A 16,106-nucleotide genomic window follows, 5' to 3' on the forward strand; every position below is an offset into this window, starting at 1 on the left:
GGGGGAGACTGCGGGAACTATGGGATAGCTACGGAAGTGCTACCCACAATGCAGCGCTTCAGAAATCGACATTAGCCTCGGATCATGGACGCACAACGCCGAATTACTGTGCCTAGTGTGGCCGCATGAAATCGAAATTATAATATCAGTTTTATAAAACCGATTTTAGCAAATTCGATATTATCCCGTAGTGTAGACGTGGCCTGACTTACCATTTTTGAATGCCTGGGATAGGAAGTTCCTTATCTCAGGAACTAGGACTGACAACAAAATCTCAAGCTTCAGGTTCTATTGTTCTAGCTAGGAATCTATGCATTAGCAATATTCACATCGCGTTTCCAATGATATGTTGGAATTTATTTCCCAGTAACATTTTCTGTTATTTTCTGAAGTAAAGGTTTGCAAAATTGTTGAAAAAACAGCATTTTACTTCCTATGTCTGCAATTTCCATTTGTTCTGTTTCTAACATATATAATGGAAACACTCTGTTTATGAAAGTGCAAAAAAAAGTCAGCTCATAATTTTCTTTCAAAATTGTTTAGCCAAACCCAGGAAATCTGTCTAGACATAGCTAAGGTTAAATTATACAAAGTGAACATCTGAGATATTGAATTATGCAATATTAAAGGGGTTTTTAATGCATAAATATCTAGAAGCATTGAATTAAATCCTACTGCCGACCAATTAAAAAATATACAAGTGGAGAGAACATAGAACCTTCTCATATATATATAGTATCTTTCATCTGAAAGGATCCCAAAATGCTTCACAAATAATAAAACACAGAGCATCACTGAAATGCAGTCACTTCTGGGGTGGAAGGCAGCGACAAATTCAGCAGGCAAGAGAAGGAGAAGATCTGAACTAGAACAGCAGAGTGAACCTCTGTTCTTAATATCTGTGCTGGAGATCCATACAGAGTAGAAAGCAACTTGATATTCTTCCTCTTCAAAAAGATATGCACACACAAACTACTTGTTACTCAGGTCTCTCTTCTGGAAGGATGAAGCTTTAGAATGATCTTGCTGGGATTCAGTCAGACTTCTGACCAGTTTAATTAGAAGCATTTTGTGAAATTTCTTTAAATTATAATGTGACATTTGAATGCTGCCAAGTCAACCAGCCTACTTGTGTAGAAGCAATATGCCATTCTCTTTTGCAAAAACTTGATTCTGAAGCAAAGGATTCGTATTTCCTGGGCAAACACAGGATTGACATTTCCTCAAGGAGCTTCACTTGTTCTAAAGGGGGTTTGCGTGGGAGCTTTATCGCTTTTCACAACTTCTCCTACAACATGAAAGTGTAAAAAATGACTACATAAAGAGCTTGAGCCACATTCATTATTGGCATAAGCAGGTACATTTCCACAGAAGTTAGAGTTGTTCTGTTTACACCAGTAGTAAAGTATCTTTATGTCTAGATGAAAGACATGGAGCCAGCTGCTGGTAACAGAGATATGAAGATTCAGCTGGGATGGTTGGAAAGATTGATGAACTCTGCAACTACCCAAATTACTTATAGAGAGGGAGGGTCTATGCCAACTCTGAATAAGTAGATGCGGAGAAGGGGAATTATAGGTTGGTCAGGGCAGGTGGCACTAAATCTGCATTTACTTGAATCCAGTGTTCATGATCTCCTGCACGTGCGCTGCAGAATGGCCATGGAGAGGCTGTGCTCTGGTCACAGAGGTACCATGCTGCAACCCCACCAACAGGATTAAATTCCATTTGCTCAAACTCTATATACCTCTGCCAAGTCACATATTCTTTTACCTTTACTTTGAAGAACAAGCATAATTTCTCCTACTGTAGAGCACAGGTAATTTCCCCTAACAAAATAAACTTGACTCTTTGGATGTAAATTTCCCATTTCTATTTTGGATGATCAAATTGAACCGAATTCACTAAGAACTGAAAACTGTTTCTGTAACATCACCTGTTTTCAGTTACAATCATCTTTCTCCTTTGTTAACATTCTTCTGAGATGAGACCTTGTATCTAATGTGATTCATCAATCAGCCTAGGCCCATGATTGACTGTCTCGGCACCATATTTATCATAAATCCATGATACTCCAGAAACTATATCATTCTGTATTTGTTTCAGTTCTTTTGCTGTGTGTTCAGTAGAATTTTCCAGAAAGAGACAAGAGTGAATTTCCTTATTGTGATCCTGAAATAGATCCTGGGAACACTTGTCAAATCAAATGGTAGCATTCCCCCCACTTCCCCAACTCCGATCATTACCATCCATATGCAAAGGAAGTCTGTGGAAATATAAATGCGAATATAAAAACAAGCCTATTTTAGAAATCTATTTAGATTTGTCAGATGGAACTGTGCTCTGCTTGTTACTACTGCTCTGATGCTAGAAATAGGAGAGAGAGCAATCTTTGATGGGAAAGAGGGTAAATTGCTCTGATTTGAAGTAGATAATTCATATTCTGTTATTTCCATGAGCTGACTGGGAATGGGAAAAAACTGTGCCTGTAATCCTTGCACAACTCCATATAATATCCTCTCTGGATAATGTGCAGTGACATCATTTTGGTCAAATCTGTTGGTAGCCATTTGCTCCCAACTGAAAGAGCATGACACCAGCTGGGGGTGGGGAGGGGAAAGAGAGTCTAACTTCAGATATGGTCGAGTTACTGACCTTGTCTCAGCACTCTAGCTTGGTTCCAGCTATCACTTGCAAAGTAGTTTTCTATCTTGTACTTCAGGGACTGTTTTAACATGCCATGTGACCTGTAGTCCCTTCTATAGTGTCTGGCAGGAACAAGGACTGTGAAACCACTTTTCTGAGGACTCTGAATAGCCTCTGTTCTTTATAAAGTTTCTCCTTGTAGCACTGAGAGAGCTTGGAAGTGATTTACCTGCACCTTTGATATCAATACTAAGGCCCCATATACCCACATGAAACAGATTTATGTCACACACTTTCAAGGAGAAACCCTTAGTCTTCTTTTATATTGAGAGGACCATACTTACAATACTGACCACTCATGCTAACACTGCTTGTGAAAGCATATGAACAGTGACAAGTATATTTCATACATTTATTTTTGTGATAAGGCTGATGTTTACAGGGCTTTCATGCCCTGGCTGCCTGTGAAGGGCCTGTATAGCGAGGAAGTCACTGTTCCAGATCAAAAAAAAAAAAAAACCCTCCCTCAACAGAAACCCTGAGTCCCTGGTCACCAAGAAAGACAGACACATTCATGTTTGGTAGCGACACCAGGCTGAATCTGGACTAGTAGACATTGACAAACTTTATGCCCTTATAACGTGGAGGCTGGGGGAGCTAGAAAGAGGTAAACGGTGGGCCAAGAGATCCTTTACTGCTTGCTTGTTCTGCCACATCTGGGCTGTGTTGCCACTTTATGGCCAGACACTGCAAGGAGGAAGTGAAGCTGATGGTGAGACGTGGCTACCTTAAGCAGCAGCTGGGAACAATAAACTGGATATTAGGGGATAGTGATAGGCAGATACTTTCCTAGTCTGTTAGGGAAGGCAGGAAATCTCCACTCCTCTCATCTTCCCAGAGAAGGGATAAACCACTACAGCTTGTCTAGCTCAGCCACAGACATCCTAAACACAATTACACACTACTCTGTCTGAAAGTCTATCCTCTCTATATCTGACCCCCGCCCCCTAAACTCTGATTTGGACAGCTAGCTTTCCTCCTTAAAAGGAGGAAGAATTCCTAGGCTGGGTGAGTAACCATGCCCAGAGGAATCAGCACTAGTCTTTAGTTTGGCTTTTTCTGCGTTAATGTGCCACTCTGCACTCTGAGAAAGTGAGCAGGGGAATTGGATACTGAGGATTAGCTGCCATGCTGAACTCACTGAAGCTGAGCAGGGGAACCAGTGCCGATTATATTTAAATCCCCTTTGGGAGTTTGACAGAGCTTGCGTCAGAGATGGCAGTTGCTGATGATACAGGGATCAAAATGAGATTTCCCATTTGGCATGCTTCCATTTGGCATCACTGCTCCAGTGCAGATGGGGAACGAGCTGCTTGCTCCTGTAGGCAGTTTTTCCAATTGCCTCCCTCTGTTGTCAGGTCTGGTTCTGCCCCCAACCTGCATGGTGTCTGAAGTACCTATTTTAATATATCTGTGGACCTTAGCACAGAAGAGTAAGATGCATGTACAGCTGTCAACACCATGGCTAAGGAGGTTGTGAACATATTATAGTGTCAGTGTAGTCACTGCGTTGCATACATCGACTGTTGCTGCTTTTCAGAAGCCATCCCACAATGCCCCACACTGACAGTTAAGTCGTTGCAAGTGCTCCTGGTGATGACATGCAAAAGCAATTTAATTACTAAGGTGGCTATACATCCATGTAACTTAAGTCAACTTTATTTTGTAGTGTAGACTTGTCCTAACATCCTAGGACCAACACAGCTACAACAACACTGCATACAACCATTTGACTTTGGCAGCTAAGCTACTAAGATGACATCAGCAACATTTGGTCAGTCAGAAAAATGGATGGATTATAATACCCTGAGCAGCAAGTTAAATCTGCTTTACCTATCGTGAACCTCGTATTCTCAATTACCTGTGAGACAGTTTTTCTATTTGATATTTTATGAACTTGAGTAGAAATCCAGAATCTGCCAACATACTGCACTGAGTAGTTTGACTGCAAATGTCTTTAACAACATGCTAAAGAGTGTAAAAACACAAAAATGAAAACAGGCATACACAAAGACTAAAATGCTTCAATTTTAAAATAAACTTTATTGTAAGTGTCTTGGAAACTATAATTGGGTCAGATCTGACCAAATCTGGGGTTGACCTGATCCAAACAATATTACAGAAGCCATTCTATTTGAGCCTGAATGCAAGAACCAAGAATCAATTGCAATACCAGATACATTCATGTTATTTTAAGATATCACCTACCCAGATACACTTTACCTAAAAAAAATGAAATGAGATTTGACATATTCAATTGGTAAGAGTTAATATTTAAATCCCTCTTTTCCTGACAAGCCCACAGCCCCACTCCACACACACACACATTCTACTTTCTCTTTTCAAGCAGAAAAGTGAGCGACATCTGGCCCTTTTATAATATATTTATTTATATCAGTATTGATAGAACTTTTATTTATATCACATAAAAAACTCTCTACTCACTTCTTTACTTTTGAAGTGTTAATGATAATCTGTGGAAAGAATTTTGTGAGCCTGCCCTAGTAAACTGTTATTCAGAAATCCCTACAACTTTTAAGACTCAGGGACTAACAAATATCCTATCCCACTGCACTCTCCAAATACACAGAGCCTTTATTCCAAGAAGAACTTTCAGTAAAAAATGATGTGTGAACAGCAGACACTGATGTTCACACAAGCATACTGCATACAACCCAGCAGGCGATTTTTCTGTTTTTTTTGGATTATACACTGAAGGTGCTGGCACAATGGAATTTCAATACCATAACTGCTTATTTGTCTGTGTGCCAGCCTCTGAAATAACAGGTAAAAACAAAACAAAACAAAAAACCACAAAAACACAAAACAAAACCCCCTCTCTTTATAAATTTATGGGAATCACAAAATGTTTTTAATTCTCCAGTTCAAATGATGTAATTTATAACCATGACACAAACAGAGAAGCAGCACAAAAGAAGGGAAAATACAGAAATAACATAATGTTCCCAAGGTTCAGTTTACAAGGACCTCACACAAAGTTGTTTTTTTTTTTTTTGCAACTCTTACTAGAAACAGTATTATTTGCTAAAAATGAAGTAGCTGCCAAAAGCTATGATCCATCTAAAGCAAACAAGTTTAAGATGGAAATAGAGTGTTAATGCTGAAGAAAGGCAGAATTGAGTATACAAATTTTCTCTAAAAACTGTTGGAGACAGCACTATACTAAGTTTGTTTTTTCAGGTTTTTGACTGAAAATTGATTGCATTTACAGCTAGAATTCTTAAATTATATAGCCACACTAAAACAATAACAGTAATCAAATCTCAAACTTTCTAACTAAACCTTTATTTCTGCAGTAGGTTATTGGGAATTCAGCACTAGTCTTGGTTCACATGATAGAACAATGGGAAAATTTTCCGAATGGTTGAACGCTAACGCTGACAAGTGTGGAGAGCCAACTACAATACATTATATGGTAGCATAACCTGCCACCCACATTGCTGAGAGAACAGCTTTCAAACACATGCATTGAGCTGTAAAACCACAAAATCCCTTATTACATATTGTCTCTTACTTTAGGTGAAATATACCATCTTTCCCCCCATTTACAGATCTGTGGTGTTTTTTTAAAACTGTCATCTGTTAAATTTATTCAATAGTTAAAACAGTCTTTTACAAACTGTTTCAAAAATGCTATCTTGCCTGTTTTGTTTTTACACAGGCAAACAAATTATCACTCTCTTACAGTATACAATGAAGTCTGACATGTCTTCCACAGTTTCCCACAGCTTATTTAGATATCTGGTGCTGTTTCTTTCAACGTGACATTAACCAATCTTCTGTAAAATGACAAAAGTCTAACATAGGTGGCATCTGTATAAAACAGATTTAATTTCTGAAGACTTATTTCTGGGATGAAATGTTTTTGTGCTTTCTGATCTTTTAATGAAAAATACATGATCAATAGTCATAAAAAGTCATACTCAAGATTGTGTTCTTGATAGGAAATCTAGATGTACTGTATTTACTGTGATTATTTTCTATTTCTGTTCAATACAAATGGATTCTGGGGATTGTATTGTCATAGGACGTATGGTTCTGGATACTGGTACACTCATGTAAATAGTCAGCACTCCAGAAAGACAAACATACTCCACCCTCATTACAACACACCATGATTCCCAGCCAAGAATTCTTGTCTTGTCAGAAAAGGGTGCATTACAATAAAAAGCAATCCAACAAGACAAATTACACAAGAGGACTCAAGCCACAGCAAAGTTAACTACAATGGTTAGGAAATATAGCTCTGACTGGGGAAAGTGAGGTATTTAACAATTTTATGAATGTACATGACTTCCTCGTTACAAGAAAGATCACTTAAATTTTTGCTGTGTACAAACCCTGCTCAGTTAATGATTTTGCCCCATGTTTGCTGATTGAATAATAGCATTCCAAGATTGTTAGAGAACATACAGTTTCTTCTGGGCTTTTCATTTGCAACTTTGTTGGGAGGGGAATTTTATTTGCAAGCATTTCTATTATACTGACAGGGTCATTTAGTCCAGTGAACTATTGGTCATTCTGTCTGATAGCTGAGTGGACTATTCAAACGGACACTTTCATAACTCTCAACTGAATGCAGCCAGTTACCCTGGTAAACATTACAGCACTGACTGTCCATGGGGATTTAAGCATGTTTATTTTGGTCACGTACAAAGGTAATGTGATTTTTTTTTTCACATTTTGACACAATACTAATTTAATTGGAGATTAATTTTAAATGCTTTTTAAAACAATATTGATTGGCTCCTTTAGATTTAATAGGAAAAGGTTCAAATATGTGGATGCATGGATACAAAAGCATTTATTGGTCTTTCTTGGAGTGCCAGGAGGTGGCCAACATTGTCAAGGAAAGCTAAAAACAATGTTCTTGGTCCATCTTAGTGATGAAATTAAACAAGAGGCACTTTCAAGGACTCAAAAACATGTTGGATGTAGTAGAAAGGATTAAAAGCTACAGATAAAGCCCCTGAAGATGTATGCCTTAACTGAGTAGCAGATACACAAGAAGAAAATACAGAGAATAAGGGGAGGAGGGAAGAAGTAGTACAGAGAACAAAACAGGGTGAACACAGAAATACATAACCAAAATAAAGACATTTTAACTACACAGGGCAAATTCATTCCTGGTGTAAAGAAAATGTTGCCTACCTTCCGTGACTGGAGTTCTTCATGTGTGGTCCCTATCTGTATTCCACTGTGCGTATGCATGTACTCCATGCACTTGAGACCAGAACATTCTTACAAGTAGCATAGGCATGGAGCAATGGACACACTTTCCCTTCTCTGCTCTGAAAGTGGAGTGGGTATGTGTGTGTGCAGGACACTCCAGTTGCTTCTCTATCATGAATCAAGTGTCTTGATCCAAACAGAGGGGAAGGAGGACAGGTAATGTAATACAGATTGGGACTACACATCTTGAAGAACTCTAGTTACAAGACAGGTAACCATTCTTTTTCTTCAAGTGATGGTCCGCATGTGTATTACACTGTGTGTTACTGACAAGCTGTATTCATAGACCTGGGTGTGAGGATTTCTGCCATATTTATGACTCTAGGACAGCTGCCACAAAGGATGCATCAGTTGAGTAGGCTTATGCTAGGGCATGGTACCTTGTGATGGTCTGAATAGAACTCCACTTCTCTGCTTTACAGATATCAAGGGGTAGTACCTTCCAAAGCAGTTACCAAAGCAGCCTTTGCTCTGGTGGAGTGGCACTTCACTCTGAAAGGTGGAAGGACATCAGATAACTGGTAACAGAGCAAGACAGAGCCCCAAATCCACTTGAATAGTCTTCGTAAATAAAGGTCATGATTACCCTTTTATATGTTCCACTATGTGTCCAGAGAATGGAGACTGACCCTCACTGGTGGTATGAGGTTTAGGAATAAACAGATACAAACTGGGACATTGGTAATCTGGCCTAGCAGTCAGAGCTGGAATCATGGGTAGTGCATTTGGGGAGGCTAGGCCTGAGTGCCTGAAGCTCCCTAGAAGCGGAGGAAGACCCCACTGGCGCCCAGACTGTGGCCCCACCCACTGCTCCACTCCAAGGCTCGCTCCCACTCAGCCTCCTCCCCCAAGGCCATGCCCATGGTCCACCTCCATTCCTCCCTGGGCCTCACTCCCATTCTGCCTCCTCCCCTGAGACTGCACCGAAGTATGTCCCAAAAGTAATGTCGGACTTCTACATTAATTAGACGATATGCCTCACTGTGTGTCAGGAATCAAGACCTGCAGCTGGATCTGGGACCAGTTAGTTGCCTGTGATGGGATATATCTACCTTGCACTGACCCAGCTGGGGTTAATCACACACTGTGGAACAAAGAGGCAATGCCCCTTTGCCCCTGCTGACATGCTCAACCTGGAGACAGGATATAAAGGAGCATGGCCCAGCTCAGTCTGGGCTGGCTCAGAAGGAGAGCAGATGCATGCTGTAGGCTTCTGACAGGAAGTTGCTAGAGCTACAGGCTGCAGAGGCCCAGCCTCTCCAAATGCAGACACTGAGGTGCAGAAGGTCCAATACCAGCCTGCATTAGCCTTTCTTCTTGGAGATGAGGAATTATTATGAATAAAATCCCTTTCCTCAATGTTGAAGTAGTACTGACTCAATGGCACTTATTAGAAAGAGGAAGTCTACCTCCCATAAGAGTCGCCTCCTGTGACAGTGGCCCCAGAAAAGGGACCAGGACACTATGGTGTAACCAAAGTGGACAGTATGGAGAATCTATTTGTCCATTGTTATTCTCTACTATACATGCAAAAACTGAGCAAAGCAGCCACTAAAACATATCTTGGAACTGGGAGGACCTTGAGTAAATTCCCATTAAAAGTACTATTTGATAGGCAGTTGTAGCTGGAAAGAGGTGGTAGACTTTCCTTGTTCTGCTGCAACCTCTGACACTTACATGGGGATTCATACCCTCTGGTGAAAGAAGGGCTATGTGTTGGTCTAGGCTGAAAAGGTTGTCTTATGTATTTCCTTTTGGACGCTGAGGTGTATATTCTCATAAAACAGGGGGCTGTCCTTGAATCATTTAATGAGTACAACGACTCATCAGTCTGTTGATTTAACAAGCAGTCCCCTTGAAAAGGAAGACTCCATAGTGGATTGTACTTCCCTGGGGAAACCTGAGGAATAAAGACAGGACTCCCTGCATATAACATTGATAGTTGCTATCAATCTAGAGGCTATATCCGTGGAGTAAACTGCAGCTTGAAGAGATAATCTGGCTATCAGACTAACAGGGACTTGGAATTGCACTCTGTCCTCCTGAGGGAGTTTGTCACTAAATTCCAAAGCCTTGAAGTAGTCACTGAAATAATATTTTGCAATAGTACTCGATACTTGGCTATTTCGAATCGTAGGTTGTAGATGTAAATACCTTTTTCCCTAGAAAGTCCAAGCATTTGGCCTCCTTATCTGAGAGAACAAATCTTGTGTGTTGTTCTCTAATCCTTTGTGTAGTAGCCTGAACAACCAGGGAGCTGGAGACACCATGTGTGAAAAGAAACTCTGCTCCCTTGGCAGGAATGAAGTACCTCTTTTCTGCTCTCTTACGAGTGGGTCTCTTGTTGCTGGCATGTTCCACGCCACTTTGGCAGATTCTAGTATAGCATTGTTGACCAGGAATATTATTGTAGTAGTTCCTGTACTCTGCAGAACATCCAGGAGTTTGTGGGATGACTCATGGACTTCTTCCAGGAGAATCTGAAGGGCATCAGCAAATTTCTTAACTGCTCCTGAAACTGTATGTAATTGTCTGGTGAAGACAGTGATGCTGCTGCAACCGCCTCATCAGGAGAAGACGAGAATATGTCCAATTGTACCAGTGGTACTGAGAGAGCCAACTGTTGTTTTTTCTTCCCCCATAGGCTCTGGAAAGAGTTTAGGTGTGTCCCTGGATTTAGAGGGATGATGAGAGTTTTGATAAAAGGATCCAGTATGGGCTGAGGTAGACCTCATGGCATAGGATACCACCGAATCCAGGGGATCACATCATCTTATATTATCATATTGTGCCTCAGGAAATTCTAGAACCTGGATCAGGGCTGATGACTTTTGGAGGATGGAATGGTGGTCCTTCTTCCACAACAGGATCGCTAAACTAAGAAAATGCAGGCTCCATCTCCAAAGGTGGCACCATCAGAACCATCAGTGAGGAAATACCCCACAACCAGTATAGGGTACAGGAAACCTATTTCTTTCATAACGTTCATGGACAAATATTGTCACTATCTTCCTTGTAAGAATCAGTTCTGATAGGATGGAAGATTCTGGATCCAGTGGGACAGTCATGTCCTCCAAAGTGGTGTTTTTGCCGCCATGAGGCATCTTCTCCCTGTGAACTTTCAGTGTCTGCTCAGAAGTGTATGTTGGTGTCGATGGTGTCTGGAATGGTCATCTGTCCTTCATTGGTACTGACTGTCATACTGGTCTAAGCTCATGCCCCTTTAGTAAACAGTGATGGTCCCACTGCTGCTAACGTTGCCAAAATGGAGGTACTCCTAGTTTTGGCAGCCTGCAGTTCGGTATCATGATCTCAATGGGTTTTTGAGCTTACCTGCACCAGACATGAAGAGTCACCAGACTTTGAGGTTGTAGGGGAACCAGAACCTCCTCTTAGAAGTGGATCTAGAGGGGAATTTTTCCAACCCTCACGGTGAGCCTGACACAAGGAGTCCTTGGCTCTAGCTTTGCTTGCTCCTGTATCTGAAGTTGTAGTGCTGGGCAGCACATTCCTCAATGCCACTGCCTGCTGGGGGTGGGGGTCTGCCCAACCCAAATGCAACTTGGGCCTGATAGGACACTCAATGAGATGTTTCCTAAGCTGTAGCTCCCATGCTAGATGGGTTCAGGGTGGGAAGAGGTGGCAGGTACTGCACTTAGTGCAAACACAAGCTTCTCCGAGGCAGTAGAGCCACCTCTTGTGGTTGTCGCTGATCAGGAAGGAATGAGGGCAAGAGAAAGTTCTTGATGCCTGGAATTCTGGGCATAATCAGAATCCCACAACAGGAAGGGTATGCGTGGGGAGCAGATTTCTCTTGAAATCTAAGAATTTTTATATAAAAGATTTACATTTTATAATATTTAGAGGTTGGATATAGAGGGATGAGCACTGTGGACATTGGAGGGTTCTGTCTCAGACCATGTGGAGGTAAGAAATAAATGGAGAAAGAGTCAGTCTGCGCTGATCTTTATGCCCTCAGGTTGGCACACAAGAAGGGAGAAAGCACAGGCATGGACCAGTGGACATTACTAGCAAGAATCTTCCTGTCTCAGGTGCATGGAAAACATGCATACTCACAGAGAAATACACAAAGAGATCAGCAGTCGAAAAACTATGATTTCTCCTGAGTTTCATTCCTACTGTATCTCACTGACTATGTAGCAGTCTGCTGCATAAACTGGAATAATGATGGTCTCCCAAGTCCCTGCAGTCTCAAGTGTTAAACAAAGAAATTAGCCTCATTTGGTTTCACAGTTTATACATCTGATTACTTGATTTTCTTGGACCAAGCTCACTGACAGCAAAGGGGAATAAGCCACAACCACTGGTGCCAAAGTGTACAATACAAGTTGACACAGTCTCAGATGAATTAGTATTATCTGCCAAAATGCATTTGCTGTGTCCATTTTCACAATCTCCTGAATTGATACAAATAGATGGTAGTCTGCTCTATAGTTTTACGTTGCAGTCACCAGCCAGAGGACACAGGCTTTTAACTGAACACTTTGGAGGTTGATTCCACCCTTACTTAGTTGGCTTCACGCCATGATAGTCATTGCCTTTGATTTACACCAATGTGAGAAAAAGAGTTAGATCCTTTTTTCTTCTTGCTTTGTTTCCTTCAAGTTTCCCATTATGCATGTCTGAAAATTAAGTGCTCCATTCTGCAAATTTCCAGAGAGGCCATCGGTATAGTGGAAGGTCCAACCTTCTTAACATGAAGGCTTAACCCCTTTTGGGGAAATTCCCTCCTGCTCTCCCCCCACAAGCCTCAGCTGCAAAATGTTGTGGAGCAACACAAAGGGGAGGAGATCTCATGGACAAATTCCTAGAGCAGTTGCCTAGTCTAGATTTGAAGTCTCTCTCCTTGTGGAGCCATGCAATCTGAAAAAGTTACTACAGCTCCCATGATAATGTCTTGAGAGGTGTGGTAGATGAAAGGAAAAAGACCAAGATCTCACTTCCAGACAATTTTTTATTAAAAGTCTCCAACACTACATATGGGTCTCAGCTACCCAAAGAAAGTGATAGCTGGAGATAACTCCTGGATCAACCACCTCACTAACCTCTTTTCCACCATTTTAGGGCTCACTTCTTGGAAATGGGGAGGGAAAGAGGAAATTCCTCTTCCTGCCCATCAACTATTTCTGGGAAGCCATAGTCTATAAGCACCTTGCCCCTCATTTTCTGAGCCATTATTGCAAGTCTAAGAAGCATTTAAAGCAGGTAAGCAAAGTAAATGCTGACTCAGTCTTGGGAACGTGGCAATCTTTTGTAGCCATATGCTGCCAGTTTCGGCATTATATAGGTGCTACAAATATTGAATTACCCAACCATCCTCACTTAGATTCTGCAGCTGTACAGCTCACGGAACAAATGGAGTCAGCAGTCACAGAGGAAGCTTGGGCTAGATAAAACCTTAAGTATGGTGAATAATGCAGAAGTGTAACAAGACTGTATTAAAATCATTGAATGTGAATAGAATTCATGGCCAGTTAAAGTACTATTGAAACCCAAGTGATTAGAAAATAAGAAATACTATGTCTTTTCAGCAAATACATTAGGTATTGTCTACATGAGAAAGCTGAACTGGTATTTACACTGACACAATAGGATGTGTAGATACTATTTTGATTTAGTTTAAGTTAATGAAGAACATGTTTAACAAATCAAAATAAGCCATTTTTACACTGAAGTAAGTGTGTCCACACAGCCTTTTGCATTGGTATTATATTGGCTTAAAAGCTAACTCAAGTAGGTGCAACTTTCTCACGTAGCCAAACCCCTATAGAAAAAAAAATCTATTAAAACCAAAAAGTGTCTAATAAAAAAAAGTCAAGAACTCACAAATAAACAGTCAATTTATAAAAATGTTACTAACAAAGTCCAATTAAACAGTGATTACTCTGCAATTAGTGGGATGTTGCATAGAAAAATCCCCCAATGGGGTTAAGGTGTGTAGATGAATCTAAGTGAGTATAGGTAAATACTAGCAACAATGAAATCAACTGGACTTTGTTAGTCTAATACTCAAACAACAAGGTAGCAGCTAATTTATAGTACAAAATAACTGTTTGGTGCTTTGTGTAATGAAATAATGTAATGCCTCTGTTATACTTGCAAGTAATTGTTAAATATAATTAATAGCAAGTTCACCTTGGTTAGTTTTCAACAATCCCCAAATTAATAGCCTGCTTGGTTTAGGAACACTTTGTCAGGCAATGGACAACTTTTGGTAGTAACCAATATCCAGATATCCATCTCCAAGAGCTGAAGATGGGAGGGTAGTGCCCCACTCCAGTATGAAAGTATTTTACCTACCAGCGCTGCTATAAGCACACTTAATTCTAGACAATTTCACTTGCAGCAGGTACATAAGGTAAAATATTTACATGCAGAACAGTGCTACCTTTCATTTCCAGTTGCCAGCCTGAAACTGTAGAAGGGGTGAAAGAAGGAAGAGAATATGAACGCAGTGTTGTCTAGGGATTGGAGCACAAGGCCTCATGTCATGACTCAGTATGTGACCTTGAACAAGTCACTCAACCTATTTGCAAACAATTTAGCCCACCTTTAAAATGGCTACAATACACTCACTCTGCATAATTCAAAGGAATGTTGAGAGCTGCTACACTATACAGACTATCAAAATTTGTATTTGACTGCCCATTGAGCTAACAAGCAACTGTTTTTTGTTTGTTTGATTTTTGAGATTACAAGTGTGTTTCATAAAGGTAATAGTGTTGATGTACTATACTTCTGTAAGCCATTTGGCATCAGACCACATGATATATTAATTAAGAAAGCAGAACAATACAAAAATAATATGGCACAGATTAAACACTGGTTAATTGAGCAGCCTCAAACTGAAATTGCAAATGGGGAATTAGATCTCACAAAGATTAGAGAGGATACAAAAAGAGAAAACCCAATAATTATGAGGGATTTAATCTATCCCCATATTTACTGGGAACATGGCACTACAGGCAAGATGCAGAGATAAAATTTCTAGATACCATTAATGACTGCTTCTAGAATCAGCTAGTCCTGGAACCCACAAGGGGAGAGGCAATTCTTGATTTAGTCCTAAGTGGCTCACAGCATCTGGTCCAAGAGGTGATTATAGCTGAATCACTTGAAATAGCAACCATAACGTAAATAAATTTAACATCTTTGTAATGGAGAAAATACCAAAGAAACCCACCACAGTAACATTTAACTTCAAAATGGGGAACTACACAAATATGAGGAGACTAGTTAAACAGAAGTTTAAACAAACAGTCACAAGAGTGAAATGCCTGCCACCAGTGTGATATAGGCTTAAATTAAATGCATAACCCAAATAAAAAAAGCAATAAGAGGACAAAAAACATGGCCACATGGCTAAACAGAGTAAAAGAGGTGGTTAGAGACAAGTTGACTTCTTTTAAAAATTGGAAGACAAATCCTACCAAGTAAAATAGAAAGAAGCATAAATTCTGGCAAGTCTAATGTAAAAGTATAATTAGGCAGGCCAAAAAAGAATTTGAAGAACAACTTACAAAAGAGACAAACTACCAGCAAAATTGCATTTAAGCACATCAGAAATAGGAAGCCTGCCTAACAATTAAGTGGAGCCACTGGACGATTGAGGTTCTAAAGAAGCACTCAAGAAAGACAAGGACATTGCAGAGAAACTAAAAGAGTTTTTGTGTGACAAATCTGAGGAACTGTCTCAGACAGAGGTATTGATAGAGGAGGTTTTGGAACAAACTGATAAATTAAACAATAAGTCACCAGGATCAGGTGGGATTCACCCAAGTGTCCTGAAGGAACTCAAATATGAAATTGCAGAACTACTAACTTATTGCTTAAATCAGCCTCTGTACCAGATGACTGGCAAATAGCTAACATGATGCTAATTTTTTACAAAGGCTCTAAAGGCAATCCTGGGAGTCACAGGTCACTGAGCCTAACTTCAGTACCAGACAAACTGGCTGAAACTATATAAAGAACAGAATTATTAAACACACATACATGAACCTGATATGTTGAGTCAACACAGCTTTTACAAACAGAAATCATGCCTCACCAATTAGAATTCCTTGAGGGGGTCAACAAACGTGTACAAAAGTGTTCCAGTTGACATAGTGTACTTGAACTTTCAG

At 40.3% G+C, this 16,106-nt stretch overlaps 1 protein-coding gene across 12 annotated transcripts in view; it reads right to left on the minus strand.

Moving 5' to 3' along the window:
- ANAPC10 (anaphase promoting complex subunit 10) overlaps window positions 1-16,106 on the minus strand; it is a 265,850-nt gene that overhangs the window by 215,224 nt on the left and 34,520 nt on the right. The window contains exon 6 of one of the 12 annotated variants that reach the window (XM_075066308.1): window positions 2,228-2,266. The exons of 9 other annotated variants lie outside the window; for them this stretch is intronic. In XM_075066308.1, the coding sequence (XP_074922409.1) occupies window positions 2,243-2,266 (24 nt within the window). In that variant the 3' untranslated portion in view covers window positions 2,228-2,242. Of the gene's footprint in view, window positions 1-2,227; window positions 2,267-4,820; window positions 8,452-16,106 lie in introns of those variants that run through there. 2 more of the 12 variants (XM_075066301.1, XM_075066303.1) reach the window with 2 other exon arrangements.

This window comes from Chelonoidis abingdonii, chromosome 5 (genome assembly GCF_003597395.2).
Source record: "Chelonoidis abingdonii isolate Lonesome George chromosome 5, CheloAbing_2.0, whole genome shotgun sequence".
Taxonomy (NCBI): domain Eukaryota; kingdom Metazoa; phylum Chordata; order Testudines; family Testudinidae; genus Chelonoidis; species Chelonoidis abingdonii.